Raw genomic sequence first — 20,195 nt, forward strand, 5'->3', positions numbered from 1 at the left:
GTAAAGTCACGTAGAAGGGAAATAATAAAATACAAATTATTGTTTTATATTTTTATTATTGTATTATTTCCTTCTACGTGACTTTACCGAAAGAACCAAGAATATGTTTCGTTATTTGTGGGACACTTCCCCTTTGCATGATCACTTGCAACTGCACAGCCCTTCCTCTCCCTCGGCCGACTTCCTGGCATCCTCTTTAAAAAGGAGGCCACATTTTCTCGGCTGCGACACACCAGCGCCGTCGACCGCGGGAGGAACTTTTCGAGGCCTCGTTCGATTCGTCTCTTCGCCCATCGACGGAGCGAGCGACGTGAGCACGTAACGCACCACCACTTCGCTCGACGTTTCTCGGATAACGGAGGAGGAGGAGACGAAGAGGGGAGGGAGCGGTGGAGAGGGAGGCGGTGGCGGCGGAATAAAAAAATTGACGTTAAAAAAACGAGCGCTCGCTCATTCGCTGGTTAGTTTTCTAATGCCTACGCTCGCTTGTTTTCTCATTCATTCGCTCGTTTGTTCATTCTCTCGTTCGTTTTCTCATCAGTCGCTCATTCTCTCGTTCGTTTTCTCGTTCACTCGCTCATTCGTTCGTTTTCTCATTCGTTCGTTAGTTTCCTCATTCGTTCGTTCGTTCGTTTTCTCATTCTCTCGTTCGTTTTCTCGTTGATTCGCTCATTCGTTAGTTTCCTCATTCATTCGCTTATTCGTTTGTTTTCTCATTCGTTCGTTCATTCGTTCGTTTTCTCATTCTCTATTTCGTTTTCTCGTCCATTCGCTCATTCGTTAGTTTTCTCATTCGTTCGCTCATTCGTTTGTTTTCTCATTCATTCTCTAGTTCGTTGTCTCGTTCATTCCTTCGTTTTCTCACTCGTTCGCTCATTCGTTAATTTTATCATTCATTCTCTAGTTCGTTTTCTCGTTCATTCGCTCCTTCGTTCGTTAGATTTCTCATTCGTTCGCTCGCTCGTTTTCTCATTCGTTCGCTCGCTCAATCGCTCGTTCGTTTTCTCGTTCGCTCGTTCTCTGATTCGTTCACCTCGCTCATCCGTTCGTTCTCTAGATGCCGATATACGACGATGGCCCACACCGCTCTTCTGCCATGTGTACGTATGCATGCGCACGCACGCACCCACGGAAGAACTCGGGAAGAGCTTTCGAGTTGGACAGCTCTGCCGTGACCATTCGCGGTTTCTCAGTGCCAAGCCCACAGACGCTACGTGGCCATTGGCAGGAAACAGCGTGATCGAAGGCGCAATAGTCGGGCGGGCGAATGCAGTATTTTTTTTAAATCATGGGACCTTTTTTGGCAGTATCAAAGTATCTCCATATGTATAAAAGGCAAAGTTGTGAATATGAACTCATCCACTCCCTACCGCGTTAAACGAGGACTTCCTGTACTGCACGGCTCAACAGCACGTTAAATCAAATCACAGTTGCACAACTGCGTTATGATAATTTTCAATGTTCATTAAATTGCGCAAAATTTATTCCAATCGGCATTCTTTACATGTGTAGTGAGTCCAACTGAGTCGCAGACGTTGTCTTGGGAGCAACACTATTTATTACACCAACTCAACACACAACGTAACACAACCTACACTCGGGTGTTGAACGCCCATCTAACCACGCTACGGCAGAACTAGACACGGTTCCGCTATCCCAGTCCGCACCACGAGCTGGGTCCCGGACCGCGTGGCTCGAGGCTTCTTCAACCCGACGTGGATCTTCACTCACCAACAGTCAAGAACCCCGAGCCCAACACGGGGCTGGCTCCGCCTCTCGCCCCGCCCACCTTCTCGATCTCTCTGGCCCTTTCCCGAAGGCTCCCGAGAGCTCTTTTAGACCACGTGACCGCCCAGCGGCCCTCGTTCACCGGTGGCCCCCCTCCAATATCATCCGGTCACGTGTCGGCAGGTCAACCAGCATATCATGCCCCAACGTAACCCTGGCTGGCTGACACTCTCTCTCGCTCCCTCACCGGGAGCCCGCACCGCGCACTGGACATGGTGGCCCCGCGCTAACCAGCGCTCACCCCAGCCCCGCTAGGGCTGGTACTACGCCCAGTAAGCGGGCTACACATTATCTGCCGTGGCCTCGCAAGCCCGGCACCACACAGTGACATTCACAGTCACTACACATGTAACACGTAACGACTGTGCTGTGCACTATTAATATAGCTAATTGCACGTATCGTAATTAAATAACTTCGCAAGTTGTTGCTACATTTAAATGGGAGCGTGCATATCTAAATGTTAAGCGTACAGTCAGCTGGCGTGCAAGGACTTGGATGGATTGCTGCGTAATTGCTGCGAGGGATGGCGAACAAGTAAACATTCAGCTCTGTGCCAACGTTGGCTGAACGTTCCATGTGTACTCTGGACGGCTTCGGGAGGCCTTCATCCAGCAGTGGATAAAATCACTGATGATGATTATGAATGTGACAAATTTAGGTCGATGTGTACATGTCATTGGTGAATAACGGTATCTGTGTGTGTGTGTGCTGGTGGGTGGACATTAGTGGGGATCGGTGGTGTAGTAGTTAGCGGGCAGCGCTACGAACCTGGCGTCCGGAGTTCGATTCCTGCTCATGACCAACATCAATAACGATTATCTGAACCGGTCCTGGGCCTCCTCTAGGACGACTCAGCCTTAAACGATTACATGGTGCGGTGCATAAAAACATCGCCGCTGAACAAAGGCGGCCGGGTGTGGTGCTGGCCACCCGCCCTCTCGTGTGCCGTTCTGCCCTTCATGGGTGCTCGCTAACAGCACTTGCCCCAGGCTATACGGGGGATCTTTGTCTTTGTTTGTGTGGACATGCACGTGATTCAGGTGGTGTTCATCCAAATCGCTGTGTGTGTCCTCACGGAAGCGAAGTGCAATGACACCACGGAGTATGAAGACCACGGTCGATGTTGTGAGAAATGCCCACCGGGTAAACCATTTCACTTCCCCACATCACATTCATTCGGAGCTGGGCACACTCCTCTGTCAACGGTCCTTGTTTGCACGTCTGAATTGCGGTCAATTCGTGTGTCTCGCTGTTGTGCGCCAGGTTTCTTCATGACGGAGAAGTGCTCAGAAGGATCAAAAGCGTCCACGTGTGAGAGTTGCACCGAGGGATCTTACAGTGACACGCACAATACAGATGGTCAGTGTAGGCCATGCGACTTTTGCAATGAAGGTGAGCTCGCCAATGCACATACCCTGTTGACAAAAACAATCTCTCCGCCCCCAGTTTTATCTCGAGATTAATGTCAATCCAGCGCAGTGCAAGGAAGTAGATACCACAGGGATACCCCTGAGATCCCAGAGAGTAATTGTTTGAACGCTGCCTGGCAGTCAGCCGGATTTATTTTATTTCATTATGTCACACAAACAATTAATATTACGCCCGAGAACAGGATGTTTTATTTGAGAAGCGTCCAGCCATTTCATTTCCTTCATGGCATTTCACCGCAGGCTTTCAAAAACAAACAGACCCAGTATTGGAGTCCTGTGTGTCAATGACCCACAGTACTAATTGTGCTGCCTGTGTAATGCGCGTCGTGGTGTTTATTGCTTCACTGGAAAGACATCCATCGCAGGAATGTGGCTGCTAAACTGACCAGCGCTACTTTGCCGCGACAAATCATTTCAGGTTTACAAACTCGGCGGGGAACACTTTTGCATCGTACAGTTTTTGTACGGTCACCTCGCGAGACTCAGCCGCACGGTCATAACTTTAAAAAACAATAGTTTCATCAAGGTGAGAGGTACTCGTAAACACATCATGTCAGGAAAGGTACACTTCATTTTTTTAAGCATCGCAAAGCTAGAAAGAGTTACTCAAGAAAAGTGACTTTCACCGGGTAACGAAATTTATATACAGTATATATAAAAAAAACATTCAGCTGAGTACATTTACAGCAAAGTTGTTGTTGTGGTAAAACTGTTGTTATTTGTGGCCACAACACTTGAGGAGGAGTGGGGTCAAGGCAAGGGTTGTAGTGCATACCGTAATTTCGTACCTTATATCGTAGCTAAGAGAAACTGCTTAGAAAATAAGGGAGAAATGTCAAGAAAGCTTTTATTATAGATATAGTTTTGCTTTATTAATTTATTTAGTAGAAAGATACTTACACATAAAAAAAATTATCCGTAAATATGTTTGACTTTTAGAAATATTGATTATAAACACTTAAAAATGTCATCCGTTATTCATGGTAAGTTGCAGTTTTAAAAAATAATCTTGCCTGCCATTTTAGTTTTTGATAACTGGTGTAAATTATTGCATCCGCCTCTAAAGACAAGACAGTATAATGATTATCATAAATTAATGGCTTCTAATTAATTGATCACCTGAGTTGGTACAAAAGGCTTACGAAAAAAATACCATACTTTCATACCTTACCATACCTGATGAAGAAGTATTGTACCGTGATATCGTACCGTACTCAAGAACCAAAAGTTGTGGCACTGTACCGTAATTCCGTATAGTACTGCCACCCTTGGCTCAAGGAGACGATGAATGAGAAAAGAGAGAGGAGTGGGAGAGGGAAGGGAGGCTCGGACAGAAGTCCCCGAGACGAAGAGGAAGGCACGGCTGATGATGTTCAACAGGAAGAGAGGAGGAGCACCGGGCAGGAAGGGGAGCAGGAGGTGTAGAAGGAATAACCTGGCCAAGATGTTGGGGATGAGATAGCGATGATGATGATGATGATAATGCGAGGAGCGAAGAGAAATGAGCTGCACGGAGGAGCGGCGCCTGTTTTCACAGTGGGCGGTCGTGGGGGGGGGGGGGAAGAGGGGAGGGGTTCAGAGTGGGGGTGGCCACACAGAAGTCACGTGATGCACGGGAGGCTTGAGCTGATGTTACATGTGTAGAGGAGTAGTGGAGAGTGGTGGCGTCGTGTGCGCTGTCAGGTGCGGTGACCTCACGGGACGTGGGGTCGCACGCGCTGGGCAGTGCACGCGACATCACCCCTCCGAGGGTATATAAGGGAGACCCCGTAACGTAAGCGGGGTCACTGGAGGAACGGGGATAGTGGAAGGGGTAAAGAGGGAACCAGGGATAGTGATAAGTGTTAATAAACCCTGGCGGAAGCCCCTAACTCAACCTCCGTCTCCGAGTACCTCCGTCTACGATACAACAACTGGTGTCAGAAGTTTACACCGTCGCCAACATGTATAAAGCGGGCGCACGGCGTAGGAACCCACCGGCACATGACTTGGAGGGCGCCGAAGGCGGAGAGGAGGCTCCAGCAGTGACCCCGGAGCCCGGGACCCCGGTGACGGTTCCCGTGGAGACGAGCGGGCCGGAGCGGGAGGAGTCGGCTGCGGGGAGTGCCAGCTCACCGCCGCCGCCAGAGACGGAGAGCGTCCCCGCAGCTCTGCTGCAGCAGCTCCTGCAGGCGGTGGGGCAGCTGACAGCCAGGTTGGCCAAGGTGGAGGCGCGGACGCAGCCAACCGCCCCGCACGCGGGACGGGAGCAACTGTCAACTGCCAACGTTGAAAGCGCCGCAGTTTTCCCAGCGACCGCTCCACCGGAAATGGCCGCCATGTTGGCTGCGACTCAATCCGCGGCGGCCATGTTGGCTCGGGAGCCATATGCGGCCGCTGCTACGGCTGCCATGGCGACCGCGACGCCGCGTCTCTCCACCGACGCGGCCGGGATTTCTCGGCACGCCGCTCCTGCGAGACCAGCCGCCGGCGACGACGCGGCTCTACATCAAGCTGCACCCGCCGGGGGGGCCCCAGCGACCGCTCCACCGGAAATGGCCGCCATGTTGGCTGCGACGCAATCCGCGGCGGCCATGTTGGCTCGGGAGCCATATGCGGCCGCTGCTACGGCTGCCATGGCGACCGCGACGCCGCGTCTCTCCACCGACGCGGCCGGGATTTCTCGGCACGCCGCTCCTGCGAGACCAGCCGCCGGCGACGACGCGGCTCTACATCAAGCGGCGCCCGCCGGGGGGGCCCAGGGTAAGTACGCGCGTGCCGTCCTCGCCGGGCCGCCGGGGTGGGCAGCGGCGGCTGCTGCTGCCCCGTACATCGCTGTGCCGCCGGAATGGGCCGCGGGTGCTGCCGCGGCTCAACCTGTCGCTGCGCTCACGGGGCCGGACACCGGCGATGCCGCGGCTCTGCACCTCGCCGTGCCTGCGTCCCTTCTCATGGATGACGCCGCAGCTGCGTGTTATTCTGCCGCGTCTTCGGCGTGGCCCATGGAGGCTGCAACGCCGTGGCGCCTCGCCGCGTCGCGAGAGGTTGCCGCGGCTGCGGCCGCTGTCCCGCACCTCGCTGCGCCGGCGGGGAGGGCCGCGGGGGCCACCGCGGCTCCGTGTTTTACCGCCGCGTCTACGGCGTGGCCCGGGGAGGCCGCAACGCCGTGGTGCCTCGCCGCATCGCGAGAGGTTGCCGCGGCTGCGGCCTGCTGTCCCGCACCTCGCTGCGCCGGCGGGGTGGGCCGCGGGGGCCGCTGCAGGCCCGAATTACACCGCCGCGTCTTCGGCGTGGCCCGTTGAGGCTGCAACGCCGTGGTCCCTCGCCGCGTCGCGGGACGACGCCGTGGCTTCGTACGCCGCCGCTGACCGGTGGGTCGCGAAAGCGCAGGCGCCTTCACACTTTGCTGCGTCTACGGCGTGGCCCATGGGGGCCGCAACTCAGCCACAATTCGCTGCGCCTACGGCGTGGCCCATGGGGGCCGCAACTCAGCCACAATTCGCTGCGCCTACGGCGTGGCCCAAGGGGGCCGCAACTCAGCCACAATTCGCTGCGCCTACGGAGTGGCCCATGGGGGCCGCAACTCAGCCACAATTCGCTGCGCCTACGGCGTGGCCCATGGGGGCCGCAACTCAGCCACAATTCGCTGCGCCTACGGCGTGGCCCATGGGGGCCGCAACTCAGCCACAATTCGCTGCGCCTACGGCGTGGCCCATGGGGGCCGCAACTCAGCCACAATTCGCTGCGCCTACGGCGTGGCCCATGGGGGCCGCAGCACCACCGCACCTTTCCGCGTCTTCGGCGTGGCCCGCGGGAGCCGCAATGCTGCCACCGCCGCAACACGTCGCGTCCGCTGGGTGGCCCGCAGGTGCCGCTTGGCTTCCACACCTCGCGGCGCCGCGCGGCCAATGGCAGCGCAGGTTACCCGACGTTGCGCCGTTTGTCGCGCAAGGGGGCGACTGGTCGGCCTTCCAGGACCGGTTCGACGCGGCATACATGTCGGTCGGCTGGTCCATGGAGGAGGCCTTGCCGGCGCTTCCGACCTGCTTGGACGAAAGGGCTCTGCAGGCCTTCAAGTCCATCCATCCGGCCAATCGGGCTACACTCCCGGCGGCCTATATCCAAATGGCCAACGTTTTTGAGCCGCCGTCCACCGCGCAGCTAAAGTTTTCATTGCGGCGGCGGGAGGAGGGGGAACTGCCGCTGGCCTTCCGCTGCTCGCTCCTGGCCCTGGCGCAGGCTGCATACCCTGACCTGTACGGCAGGGCACTTGATTCTATGGCCTTGGGGAAGCTGCTTGACCTGGCAAGGGAGCTAGGAATTGCTCTGTCGATCAACAATGATCGGCAGATCACATCCTTGGCGGTCGCAGAAAACATTCAGGCGCACCTCTCCCTCCGCCAACGGCCTCAGATGGCGGCGTGTGCGGGGATCCTGGCGCCGGACGGGGGGGACACCCTCGCGGCCCTGGCGATGCCCGATCGTCGAGGAAGGGGGACGGGTGGTCGCCGTCCGGAGCAGCGGGGGCGGCCGGGACCTTCCCGTCCACAGGAGGCGGACACGGTGGCCTGCTTCCGCTGTGGTCAGCGGGGCCACATTGAGCGGGGCTGCCGGAATGCCCCGGGGGCCTTTGGAAAAGGGACTCCACCTTCTCCCAGACCCTCCTTGGCATCGGGTTCGGGGCCCCAGGCGAGTCGCGACGCATCATCTGCGCGGCCGCTCCCTTCACCTCATGCATCTAGCGGGGCTAGGGCCCATCGTCATGGGGTTGTCCTCGAAGGGTCGGGTGCACCATCGTCATCACCCCCTCAATGGCCCAGACAGACCCGCCACTGGGATGCGCTTGCGCATAGGATGGTGGCGGCAGCTGCCGGCTCCTCAGCGGTGGCAGGATATGTGCAAGGGGTGCACGTTCGCCTCCTGGTGGATACGGGGGCGTCGGCCACCATTATTTCTGAGGCCATTTTTGGGCTGCTACCCCGCAGCGTGGGTCCATTAAGGCCGGTTCGCGGGGCTTGTGTCGCCGCGAACGGCGGCAGTTTGGGCATCCTGGGCCACGTTGTAGCGTCGGTTCGGGTTGACGAGATTGAGTTGGCCGGGCCGATTTTGGTCTCCAGGACCTTGGCAGTGCCATGCCTCTTGGGGACCGACTTTTTGTCTAGGATGCCCATCCGAATTCTCGTTGACCAGGGCTGTGTGGAAATGCCGTCAGGGAGGCGGCTGCAATTCCTACAATCACCTACCGTCCTGTCTCCCTTGGTCGCCGGTGTACGGGCCTTGAATAAAGTGCCGGTGACCGTACCACCGGCGTCACAAATCCTGATACCCCTTAGGTTGCGCAAACCGCTCGAAATGGGCTCCACGGAGACGGGTATCCTCCTGTCCCCGTCAAGCTACTTTTCAAGGACGAAGGGGTTGGTGGGCGCCTTGACAGCCGTGTCGGGGGGCCAGGACCTTTTTTTGCAGGTCCTCAATTCGGGACCCTTGCCGGTCATAGTCCCGGCCGGCGCCGTCCTGGCACACGCAACCCCGGCTCCTCCACCCGAGAGCGCTGCCCCGGATGGAGGGGTCGTGGCGGGCGTGATGCGCACGGGGGACCCCGACGCATCATGGATCGCCACGTTGTGCGACGAGAATGCCTCGTTGTCCTTCGGGGAACGTCGGCAACTCCGCGACCTCATCGAACGGTTCACCGATGTGTTCAGCCAAAGTAAGTTTGATCTGGGTCGCACTACTCTTTTGGACCACCACATAGACACGGGCGACGCGGCCCCCATTCGACTTAATTCCCACCGCTTTAGCCCAGCGGAAAAAGATCATGTCCGCTCGGCTGTCGAGGAAATGTTGGCGGCGGACATCATCTCCCCATCTACTAGCCCTTGGGGTGCCCCCATTGTGCTAGTCAAGAAACGGGACGGGAGTCTCCGGTTCTGCGTCGATTTTCGTAGATTGAACAAGATCTCGGTGGCTGATGCATATCCATTGCCTCGCATGGATGATTCCTTGGACGCCCTCTCGGGCGCGCGGTTCTTTTCGACTTTAGATTTGCTCTCCGGCTTCTGGCAATTGCCACTGGATGAGGCCTCTAGACCCAAAACAGCGTTCCGCACGCCCCAGGGGTTGTTCGAGTTCAATCGGCTTCCTATGGGTCTCCATTCGGCCCCGGCCACCTTCCAGCGTCTCATGGAGATGGTCTTGGCGGGGCTGCAGTGGGAGTCTTGTCTAATCTACTTGGATGACGTTATTGTTTTTGGCCGTACGTTTGGCGAGCACTTGCAACGCCTTGAGGCGGTGTTCGTCAAAGTGCGTGCTGCTGGCTTGAAATTCAAACCCCAGAAATGCCACTTGCTACAACCATCGGTGAGGTATTTGGGACACATTGTTAGCACGTCAGGTGTCGCCACGGACCCGGATAAAACGGCTTGTGTCCGGACGTGGCCGACTCCCACATCTGTCGCGGAGGTGCGTAGCTTCGTTGGATTCGCATCGTACTATCGCCGGTTTGTCCGCGATTTTGCGACAATTGCGAAGCCACTGCACGCCCTTTCCGCCAAAGGACAAAGGTTTCACTGGGGCGCGGAGGAGGAGGCGGCTTTTGCGGCGCTTCGCACGGCCTTGGCGGATGCGCCGCCCTTGGGGTACCCGGATTTTACGAAACCCTTCCTGCTCGATACCGATGCCAGCGACACGGGAATTGGGGCTGTCCTGGCCCAGGTGGTCGACGGGGTTGAGAGGGTGGTAGCCTATGGCAGTCGCGTTCTGTCCTCGACGGAACAGCGATATTGTGTGACCCGGAGGGAGCTTTTGGCCATAGTTTATTTTGTTCAGTTGTATAGACCATATTTGTACGGTAGGCTGTTTACGGTCCGAACCGACCACGCGGCCCTGCAATATTCGCTGAAGATTAGTCAGCCCTCGGGTCAGCTGTCTCGCTGGCTCGAAGTGCTCCAGGATTACCCTTTTGATGTAATCCATAGGAAGGGGACACAGCATGGAAATGCGGACGGTTTATCCCGATTGCCGGCAGGCGGCGGGTGTGCTTGCGCCCTGGGCTCTAGCCGTTGCAAGGCCCCAGGGGACGCCGCGGCCCAGTTGGTCGCGTCGGCCGAGGCGGACACCCCTCCAGGTGCGGCGTCGACCGCAGATTTCGGCCTTGGACTTCCCCGGGAGGTATGGTCCGGCTTGCAGATGGAGGATTCCTCTCTGCTGAAGCTACGGCGCCGTGTCGGACATAACGCCCGGAGCTTAGCTTCGTCGGCTGCCCCGGCGATCGCCGTGCATGACGGACTACTCATGCGTTGGGATGCCCAATTGGAACGCTATTGTGTGGTTGTGCCCACTAGCCTGCGTGGTAAATTAACCCGAGCCATTCACGAGAAGCTTATGCACCTTGGCTACCACAAGACCTTATTGACCCTTAAGCGGGACTATTACTGGCCGGGTGTTGAGGGTGACGTAGCACTGATTTTGAAGGGTTGCCACGACTGCGCGCGGAGGAAGGCCCCAGTTGTCCAGGACCGGGCCCCGCTGCAGTCCATCCGGGTTTCTCGCGTTAATGAGCTCGTGGCGCTCGACATTTTGGGGCCATTCCCTGCATCCCAACGGGGCCACAAATACCTCTTGGTGGGCGTTGAGTACCTCACACGTTGGCCCATGGCATGGCCTTTGGTCGATCAGTTGGCCTCTTCTATCACCGAGGCCTTCGTCCAGGGATACGTGTTTGACAAGGGCGCGCCGGAACAATTGTTGACTGACCAGGGGCGGAATTTCTCGTCTAGGTTGCTCAAGGAGGTGTGTGACCTCCTTGGCACCAAGAAAATCCGCACCTCGCCCTACCACCCCCAGTCAGATGGGATGGTAGAGCGCTTGAACCGCACCCTTACGTCCATGCTGTGCCACCAGGTGAACACGTCCCAGTCAGACTGGGACCTGTTCGTCCCGGGGGTCTTGGCGGCGTATCGGTTGGCCCCTCATGCCTCCACGGGATTTTCGCCTTTTTATTTAATGTACGGTAGGGAACCGGAGCCCCCGGTGCACGTCCAGATGGACGTTGGCTCCTCCAAGAAGGGGTCGTCGGTGCCGACCCCTTTGAAGGTCGCACTTGACCGGCTGCGCGAGGCGCGACAGGCCGCTGCCGAGAATTCCGCAAGCCGGCAGGCGGCTAATGAGCGGCTGCCAAAACACCAGGCAGCTGGCCTCCCGTGGGTAGCGGGTCAAAAAGCGTGGCTGCATTGTCCCCAGGTCCCCGTTGGCACATCGGCCAAATTGCATCGCCCTTGGCAGGGACCCGTGGAGGTTGTGGAGGTCCGCCGGCCGCAATGCGTCCGGATTCGATTCGGTCGCAGGCAGTGGATAGTGCACCCGTCCCGGCTCAAACGTTATGTTCCATCTACCCTGGGGGATCCACCCCCAATTCCGGAGCGGCCGGCTGATGATGTATCCGGCGTGCCTGACCGGCCGGGTCTCGTTGACGGAGGTGACGTCCGACCTGTGTGTGTGCCCCCAGGCCCCTCCCGAGTGAGGCCGACAGAGACCCCCCAGGCACCGGAGGCCACGGCGGTGGGCCTGTTGCCCGCTGACGGCCCACCTGCACGGGTGGCGGACACCGCACGAGGGAGCGGGCCAGCAGCGCATACCCGCTCGAGGGGGGTGCGGCTCCGGTGACGGCCCTGATGGCCGTTCAGCGGGCCTAGCCCCTGGCGCCCGTTCGGCGCTATCCGGCGGATGAGGCCTTCGGGCTCTATTTGTTTTGTTTTTTTGTTGTTACTGTTCTGCTTGAAGGGCCGTGCTGCCCTAAGGTTGATTGCAGCCGGGTCGGCTGTTTTTTTTTACGGGGGGGGGTGATGTAGAGGAGTAGTGGAGAGTGGTGGCGTCGTGTGCGCTGTCAGGTGCGGTGACCTCACGGGACGTGGGGTCGCACGCGCTGGGCAGTGCACGCGACATCACCCCTCCGAGGGTATATAAGGGAGACCCCGTAACGTAAGCGGGGTCACTGGAGGAACGGGGATAGTGGAAGGGGTAAAGAGGGAACCAGGGATAGTGATAAGTGTTAATAAACCCTGGCGGAAGCCCCTAACTCAACCTCCGTCTCCGAGTACCTCCGTCTACGATACAACACATGTGTACAGATGTGTAAACTCGTTGAAGCGCTGAGCTGTGTGCGGTTGTGATCAATGTGCTGCTTTTCTTTCAACTAGAGATTCATAAGACAGAGGTGAAGCCCTGCACACCAACAAGTAATCGGGAGTGTGCTTGTGAAAGTGGCACTCGCGAATTTCACGACGGAGGGATAGAGATCTGCTACAATAACCGTCCTGTTGGAGAAGAGTTGACAAGTGAAGGTACGTTTCGATGGATTTCCATGGCTATACAATTCATCAATGAGCATAAATACATCGTATTTATGAATCATGACGATAAAAAACGACAAGTAATTGCTGTATATAAGATACCGTCGACGATACTTTTCTAATGCAAACATCTGAGAAAAATACAATTGAACCAACGACAATCACGGTACGACAATGTTTTTAGAGAAAAAAACAGACGACACGATGCGATTATCGCGGATATTATATCCTAGTATCGGCATATCGCGGCAACTCCCATATATACAAGGTGTGCAACAAAGATATACCCAATTTCAAAGCAGTATATTTCACGCTGGCAACATGTTACAATTACACAAAAAGTTACAAACGGTTTAATGAGTTATCAAGTTTTACTAACCATTTTATAAATGCTCTATGTGCCCTCCACCTGCTGTACGGACACCAGCGAGACGATAGTTGAATTCATCCCAAACGCCACTCTTCTCACGTTTTCCTCTGAGGTGCGTGGTCGCCCTGTGCTCTTCCCCTTACATCAACAGCCTGTTTCCTCAAATTGTCGGTACCAACGACGAATGCTCTTTGACATTGGCGGATTAATGCAAAAACGCCGTTGAAACGCACGCTGCACCGCAATTACGGATTAAGTTTTGCTGAACTGCAGAACGCAAAATGCCTTGTGTTGCGGGGTCACCATTTTGCGAATGACTGAGCATTAGAAACTCTATGCCCCGCCCTCTCTATGCCCCGCCCTCTCTTTATGCCCCGCCCCTTCTCTATGCCCCGCCCCTTCTCTATGCCCCACCCCTTATCTATGCCCCGCCCTTTGAAGTGGTAAGAGTTTCATTCATGGGCGGTTCATGGTTGCAGAGATGTAGCGATTTCAAATCGGGTCCATATTTTTTAAACACCCTGTATATACGTACAGTACTGAACGACTGCACCGATCATCGTCACCACTGCCCTAAGCGACACCAACCTAGAGGATAGCAGCCTCACGACGTCTTGGGGCAGCGTCTCTGTCCTTACGAGCAGACGCTCGACAGCAGCGTTGGAGAAGCCACGCAGCCCGTTACTCTGAGGCGGCTTTGGTCGAGACTCTGTTGATGTTTGTGTTATTCCGTACCCACACACCGCCCATGCAGTCGCTGATTGGCAAACCTGTCAACCCCTTATCAGTGCCCTACCTTATTACAGACTAATTGAGACCGTATTGGTCACCCCGTGCCCCTTATAAATCTCAACGTTCATCCTACAAAGTCCAATCAACCCCTTATCAGTGGCCTACCTTATTACAAACTAATTGAGACCTTACTGGTCACCCCGTGCCAATTATAAATCTCAACGTTCATCCTACAAAGTCCAATCACAAGGGAGAAACACAAACAAATAGACATAAAAATGTTTTTACTCAATTTGCCATGTACAGTAATACGGGTAAATCGTGTGGGTTGACATGGGAGAGATTGGGGTTTTCTGAGTACTCGTCAGAGGGTGCTCACGAGAGCTGCCCGTTACATATGATTTTGGTTTACTCCAGATGCAGCAGCAGCATCAGCTGTAAACGCCTGTTTTCGTTGCTGTGTTGTCCATACTTGTAATAGCTAAAATATATATACTGTACACTCAAAAACTGCATCCGATGTTTGTGTGTTTTTCCTGAAGGCATTTTCATCACAATCGTCATATCGATAATGACAGCAATCATATTCGGATATATATACTACTTGAAAAAACACCATTCAAGTTTGGTAAGACAGATGCGACGTTTCATGCAGTGCACGATTCATGCCCTGTCACACACATTCATTGTTAACCCATGAACAACAACGATGCCATTTCTCCCTTCGGCCCGGGCTTGATTCCTGGTGGTCAGGCAACACGTGTTTCCCACACCTACGATTAGCACGGTTTGCTGCGTACGGTGTGAAAGAAGTTCAACATTGAGTACATACATCTCTACTGCTTACGTGAAGTTGTTCTTTGCCAAATTTGAGAACTCCCGATGTTTAAATAATAATTGTGACGAGCATACACACTTGGCATCGATAGCAATGTATTTTATAGCTCCAGTTAATTTATGGACGGCCCCTTTCCTAATAAGTAATATTTTTAAAAACACTCTTTAAACACGTTCCTTCGGAGTGGGCAGGTAGGAACTTGGTTGGACAGCACATTCGTGCACGACAGAAAGCTCGCAGTCACGTGACACACTTCAACCAATCCGGGAGCGTACATGTTTGGGAAGGGCTATGCACGACAGACAAATAATCCCTGGTGGGCAGTGTGGAACTGTTGTTCCTACCTCTATGAAATGTACTAGTGATGGCAGAACTTCACGACTCCAGGAAGTGGCCCCCAAGCTTGCCATAACGTAAGGGACCGTGGCCAATTATAGCCAATGTCAGTTGATCGTGAACAACATATAAAAAATAATGTTTAAAAAAATATATATTTTTTTATGATAAAATATATTGTCATCAGTATAACATAAGTATACCAAGTTTATATTCCATACCACATTGGGAAGTGGGTTAAAATTGAGCTACAAGATTTGAGGATACAACAACAACAGACAGAGTGAGTTAAATAAAAAGCGTGTAAAAAATACATTCTTGACGGTCGGTCAAAATGGCGATGTACCGGTTGATCCATTTCCAGATACCCCACAGCCCACTGCTCCTCGTGCCGCGTGAGGTTGGCTACGCGAGGCAATTCGTCACCTCACGTGACCCCACCGGGTGTTTCACTTCAGGGGTTACACGGCATGCACCCCCGATTAGCACAGTTGGCTACGTACGGTGCAAAAGAAGTTCAACATACGTACTGTACATGTAGCGCTCCTATGCTCGGCAAAACCACAGGACATGGATGACTCTAAGGAAATCTCACTTGCTATGTTGGACAATGTGGATCAGGAGAATGGTAAACAATATTTACTAAGTCACGCATTTGATCGGAGACAATCAGAGACGTGGAATTCAAATGTTCCCTGATGTCTACACATTAGTTTAACGGGGTATCTGGGAATGGATCACTCGCCCTATGACGCAAGTAGTCGTTGCTGCAAGGTAAAAAATACGAAGAGCTACCACGGAACACATCAAGTGCCACGGTTCATCTTTACCCAGTGCAGAATCCATGAAGTTGCTGTGAACTTACTGAGGTGTAGCCTTTATGTGAATATTACAGCATGTGGTAAGAAAGGGGAAACTTAACCGCTGTTTTCTATCAATTTGAATGCTACTACCGTGAAACGTTAGAGAGCATCATGGGCCAATTTCTTAAATACGGAATTTGTTTTTGAGTGGGTTAGCAACAGTATTGTGTAATGCCTGCATTATGTATAGCTAAGTGATTCCCAGTTACCGTTAACATTCAACCTAAAAGTGTCTTAGCCTGGCTGTGCGAGCTTCAGAAATCATCACTTAACCATGAGAATCATAAAGGTACCTTAGTCTAGCTGTCTGATCCTGAGTAATAATAATATTTACTGTGAATTTGCATCACCAGTGTCCCCAATGTCAATACCAAAACAGTAACAGTCATTATCATTGTTATACATTACACGTTTCAAAGTATCCCAATGAACATAATTACATTTTTAAACCTATTAAATGTCAGTTTTTTGTTGTTATCCCTTTTCCTATAGGATCCTCTGCACATCGAAGTAAAGAAACGCATTTAGACCAATCCCTGGTTGGAGGTCAAAGGTCGGACCATTCGTCCATGATGAGAGGCCGGGGAATTGGAACTAACGTGACAAAGAGGCTATCTCTGCCATCTCACCGTACTCAACAAACAATAAGTAATATAAAAAAAAAATTACACACGCTTTTATGAAATGTACTAGTAATGGCAGAACTCCACGACTCCAGGAAGTGGCCCCAAAGCTTGCCATAACGTAAGGGGTCGTGGGCAATTAGACCCAAGCTGAAACACAACATATAAAAAAGAATGTTTAAAAATATGTTTTTTATGATAGAATATAGTATTGTCATCAGTATGACATAAGTATACCAAGTTTGCAGTCGATACCACATTGGGAAGTGGGTTAAAATTGAGTTACAAAATTTGAGGATACAACAACGACAACAGACAGAGTGAGTTAAAATAAAGTGTGTAAAAACGATGTTTTTTAAAATTTTACCAGGTAAGGCCCACAGAGCTGTATGGCCCTTTTTTCGGAAGCGACTTGGCCACAAATGATGGCTCAACCAAGTGGTGTTTCGTCACGTGGACATCTATAGCAGCAGCCAAATACTATAAAACACGTGATGTCGATTCTAAATGTAAAGGGAAAAACCGGAGGACCCGGAGAAAAATCCAAGCTGTGTACCCCCGCATAAGCACGGATTAACGTAAGTTGGGGTTCGCTTCTACGAGTGTAGATATACATAAAATATACACGACTATATTACTACTATATTACTATACACTACTATATTACTATATATTACAATACATTACTATATACTACTGTATTACTATACGAGTGGATATAAAAGGTATATAAATGTACATAAATGTGTAATAAAGTACGGCACTGTACAGTAAATGATTCACTAATCATCGGCAGCATCCGGGTCCGATAGAACACTCAGAGATTGTTTTGGACGAGTTTCTTGCGCGGCCGATAGAGTTACAACCGCTGTCAAATCCATGTGATGGCGGGGGTGGGGTGATGTAACTCCTCGCTTCCTACCCCGTGCGTGCAGCGAAAGTACGAATAGCACAAACATGTGAATGTGAATCAGTGGAGGGGGTTTGTTTGCGTATGAGCTGGTCCGAGTACTCTTGAGACCTCTGTACTTGGCTCATTTATTTACCCAATTGTCAAAGCCAGGAAACCCAAGACGTCCATCTAACTCTATTAACAACAATAGGAAGAGGTGACACACAGCCCTTGTCGTTGCAGCAGCACCGACGTTTCTGAACAAAACCTCGTTTCCTTCCTTAGCATCGTAAATCTTCCTTCAAAAACATATACTGAAGCAGAAGATTAGTGTTGGGTACAACCGCATTTGCAAATGTAATGTGTAATGTTCATCCTTACCCATGTATCGATTGTTACATTTTAATGTGCAACTTTATTGAGGGATTGTGTGCTGCCTTCGTGTCGTCTGGGACTGTCCTTAAGTCATTTTGGTGCCTAGGCCAAGCTTGGAAATTGGTGTACTTATGCAGTTTGAACTTGTACTTTATTAGTAATTGTCTTTCTTTTCCTATACTTTGCACTCTGAACGATTTGTGGATTGTTTGTTGTAACTTTCTGACCCACCCCTGCTTTGTAGCTCGTCATATTTCTCCCAGGATAAATAAAGATATCTGGTTCTGATTCTGACGTGTCAAATAATGTACGTGACACACCTGGCATACGTGGCTGTTAGGTATCTTGGCATTTAAAGAAGTTCAACATACATGCACACGGGATCAAGTCTGCATTAACCCACACGTACTTGTTCTGATATTATGCATTGTCTTTGAAACTGATTGGTCTACACCAGAGAAAGCCTTCTTTATGGCCCAGTCTCACCAGGGTCAGACCAGAGAACGCCCAAAGGCGAGCAGTACAAAGAAAATGCACGTATCAGAGCACCCCAAGCTAAACATACAAAGGGCCATAAACGGCCTCAGTCAACAAGCGACAATACATCCGCACGCACCGTCACGACATCTGCTTTACATCATCATAAGCCTGACCAAAAAAATCCCACATTTGTCCACTAGCTGAGCCAAGAAGACTACGTTCGCCCTGTTTAGGTCTTCTCTCGAGACTGCAGAGGCTTTACACTTCCCATGTATGATTGGTAGTACAGTTTGATCATCGCTTTTATCCGGCTTCCAACGTTATCCCGCGGTTCTGGGCCGATTTGGCGAAAACCGCTTCAAAGGCTGTAACCGGTTCGGCTACCGACAGCACAACAAGCCGTGGTTGTCAGTGTTCATTATATGCAATGCATGATACACTGCGTACAACTTAAACAATGGAAAACACTGCACGTATATACATCACAAACATGCAGAGTCTTCGAGGTTGGAGTGGTAAGTACGGTACAGGGATTTTTTAAACAGAACATTTATTTTCGTCTATTTGTATGTTTTTACACGCTTTTTTTTAACTCACTTCGTCTGTTGTATCCTCAAAAAAGAAATCTTGTAACTAAAATTTTACACACTTCCCAATGTGCTGTCGACTGCAAACTTGGTATAGGTATGTCATACTGATGACAACACGATATTCTATCATAAAAAAATCCAAAACATATATTTTAAAACTTTTTACACGATTTTATTTAACATACCCTGTGTGTTGTCGTATCCAAAAATCTTGTAACTCAATTTCAACCGTATTCCCAATGTCGTATCGACTGCAAACTTGGTATAGGTATGTCATACGGATGACAATGCTATATTCTATTATTAAAAATGTAAAAAAATGTTTTTAAAAATCTTTTTTACGGCTCTAATTGTCGACGCTCAACTGACGTTGGCTGTAAATCACCACGGTCCCTTACGTCACGCCAAGCCTCGGGGAGCCACGCCCAGGGGCGGGGGGTGTGGAAGGAGGGGAGGGGCGATGGGGGAAGGGGACAGGGGGAGGGGCAGCTCGGACAGTACATCTCATTTAAGCGTGTTTAAAAAAAGTATTTTTTAATATTTTATTCTATGCCATGTTCACGAAGATAATTTTATAACACGAAAAAAACCCACCTCGAAACATGTCACATAATGTGCAAAAATACGCGATTTTAAATAATGATTATGCTTAGTGATTCAATATGCGGGCGCTTTTGAAAATCCGGCATCCCCTGCCTACGAAGCCGCCGCCTAATCGATGATCGACTGGAATTATATTTCCCAACTTCATGCATTGAGTGGCGCCTTATAAATGTGAATTACCGAAACTTTCGTTTTACACTTTTAAAACGGCAAACATTGCTTTTTGTAATGTTATCGTAGACAATAGAACAGGTGGAGTTTTGAGAGTGTTCCTATGTTTGCAGTGCGAGTAAACACACATTCGCTTTTCCTCTTAAAAAAAAGCCTCCCGAATCTCGTTTCCTAGAATGTCAACACTCTTGTTTTTGAATATTGCGGAAGGATGACCAGGAGTTTTCTGCCAATGTCGACGTTTACTGGAGACACAGAGCAAGCAATAGGGCATCAGGGCAGAGTTGGTGTGTGGTCTTGCTTCTGTTTGTGTTGATGCCGGTGTTGCGCGTACGTTTGTTGTAACTTCTTTCGCACTGTACATAGCCAACCGTGCTAATCGGAGGTGCAGTGTTGAGTCTATGTGCAGTGTTAGGCTATGGGTAATGTTAGTCCATGGGCAGTGTGTATGTATATTGAACTTCTTTCGCACCGTACATATCCAACCGTTAATAATAAAAACCTTTATCATGAATAATATTGGTCGCGAAAGCCTACGTGTTAAACTGAAATCCAACCGTGCTAATCGGAGGCGCAGTGTTGAGTCTATGGGTAGTGTTAGTGTCTCGGCCTCGCTGTGCGCTGTGTTGCACCACCATCCGAGTAGATAACCTCGCATTCAATAAACCTTCAGAGCCAGGGTGAACATCCGACTCCAAACGTATTTAATGAATTGAACGCGGTAAAACTGATGGAGAAACAGCACAAAATACAGCATCTGTTAATACTTTGAAT

The 20,195-nt window shown here is 51.6% G+C and overlaps 3 protein-coding genes across 4 annotated transcripts in view; 2 read left to right on the forward strand and 1 right to left on the reverse strand.

Moving 5' to 3' along the window:
- LOC133355844 (cytochrome c oxidase subunit 4 isoform 1, mitochondrial-like) overlaps positions 1 to 20,195 on the reverse strand; it is a 554,855-nt gene that overhangs the window by 419,837 nt on the left and 114,823 nt on the right. The window lies entirely within an intron of this gene.
- Positions 204 to 17,927, forward strand: LOC133355932 (tumor necrosis factor receptor superfamily member 26-like). Its single transcript, XM_061573364.1, has 7 exons — positions 204 to 310; positions 1,058 to 1,100; positions 2,830 to 2,932; positions 3,053 to 3,181; positions 12,396 to 12,539; positions 14,193 to 14,278; positions 16,180 to 17,927. Exons 2-7 carry the CDS (start codon positions 1,074 to 1,076, stop codon positions 16,213 to 16,215), a joined length of 525 nt encoding a protein of 174 aa, XP_061429348.1. The 5' UTR covers positions 204 to 310; positions 1,058 to 1,073; the 3' UTR covers positions 16,216 to 17,927.
- Positions 4,869 to 12,279, forward strand: LOC133355908 (tropomyosin-1, isoforms 33/34-like). 2 transcript variants are annotated; one of them, XM_061573326.1, is made up of 2 exons: positions 4,869 to 5,961; positions 11,705 to 12,279. In XM_061573326.1, the coding sequence occupies exons 1-2, from the start codon at positions 5,163 to 5,165 to the stop codon at positions 11,860 to 11,862; spliced, it is 957 nt and encodes a 318-aa protein (XP_061429310.1). In that variant the 5' UTR covers positions 4,869 to 5,162; the 3' UTR covers positions 11,863 to 12,279. The 2 variants fall into 2 exon arrangements, with proteins under 2 accessions (XP_061429310.1, XP_061429308.1); XM_061573324.1 differs by lacking the exon at positions 4,869 to 5,961 and adding an exon at positions 6,898 to 7,887.

The sequence above is a fragment of the Lethenteron reissneri genome, chromosome 52 (genome assembly GCF_015708825.2).
Source record: "Lethenteron reissneri isolate LAM-NWPU_2019-01 chromosome 52, ASM1570882v1, whole genome shotgun sequence".
Classification (NCBI taxonomy): Eukaryota; Metazoa; Chordata; class Hyperoartia; order Petromyzontiformes; family Petromyzontidae; genus Lethenteron; species Lethenteron reissneri.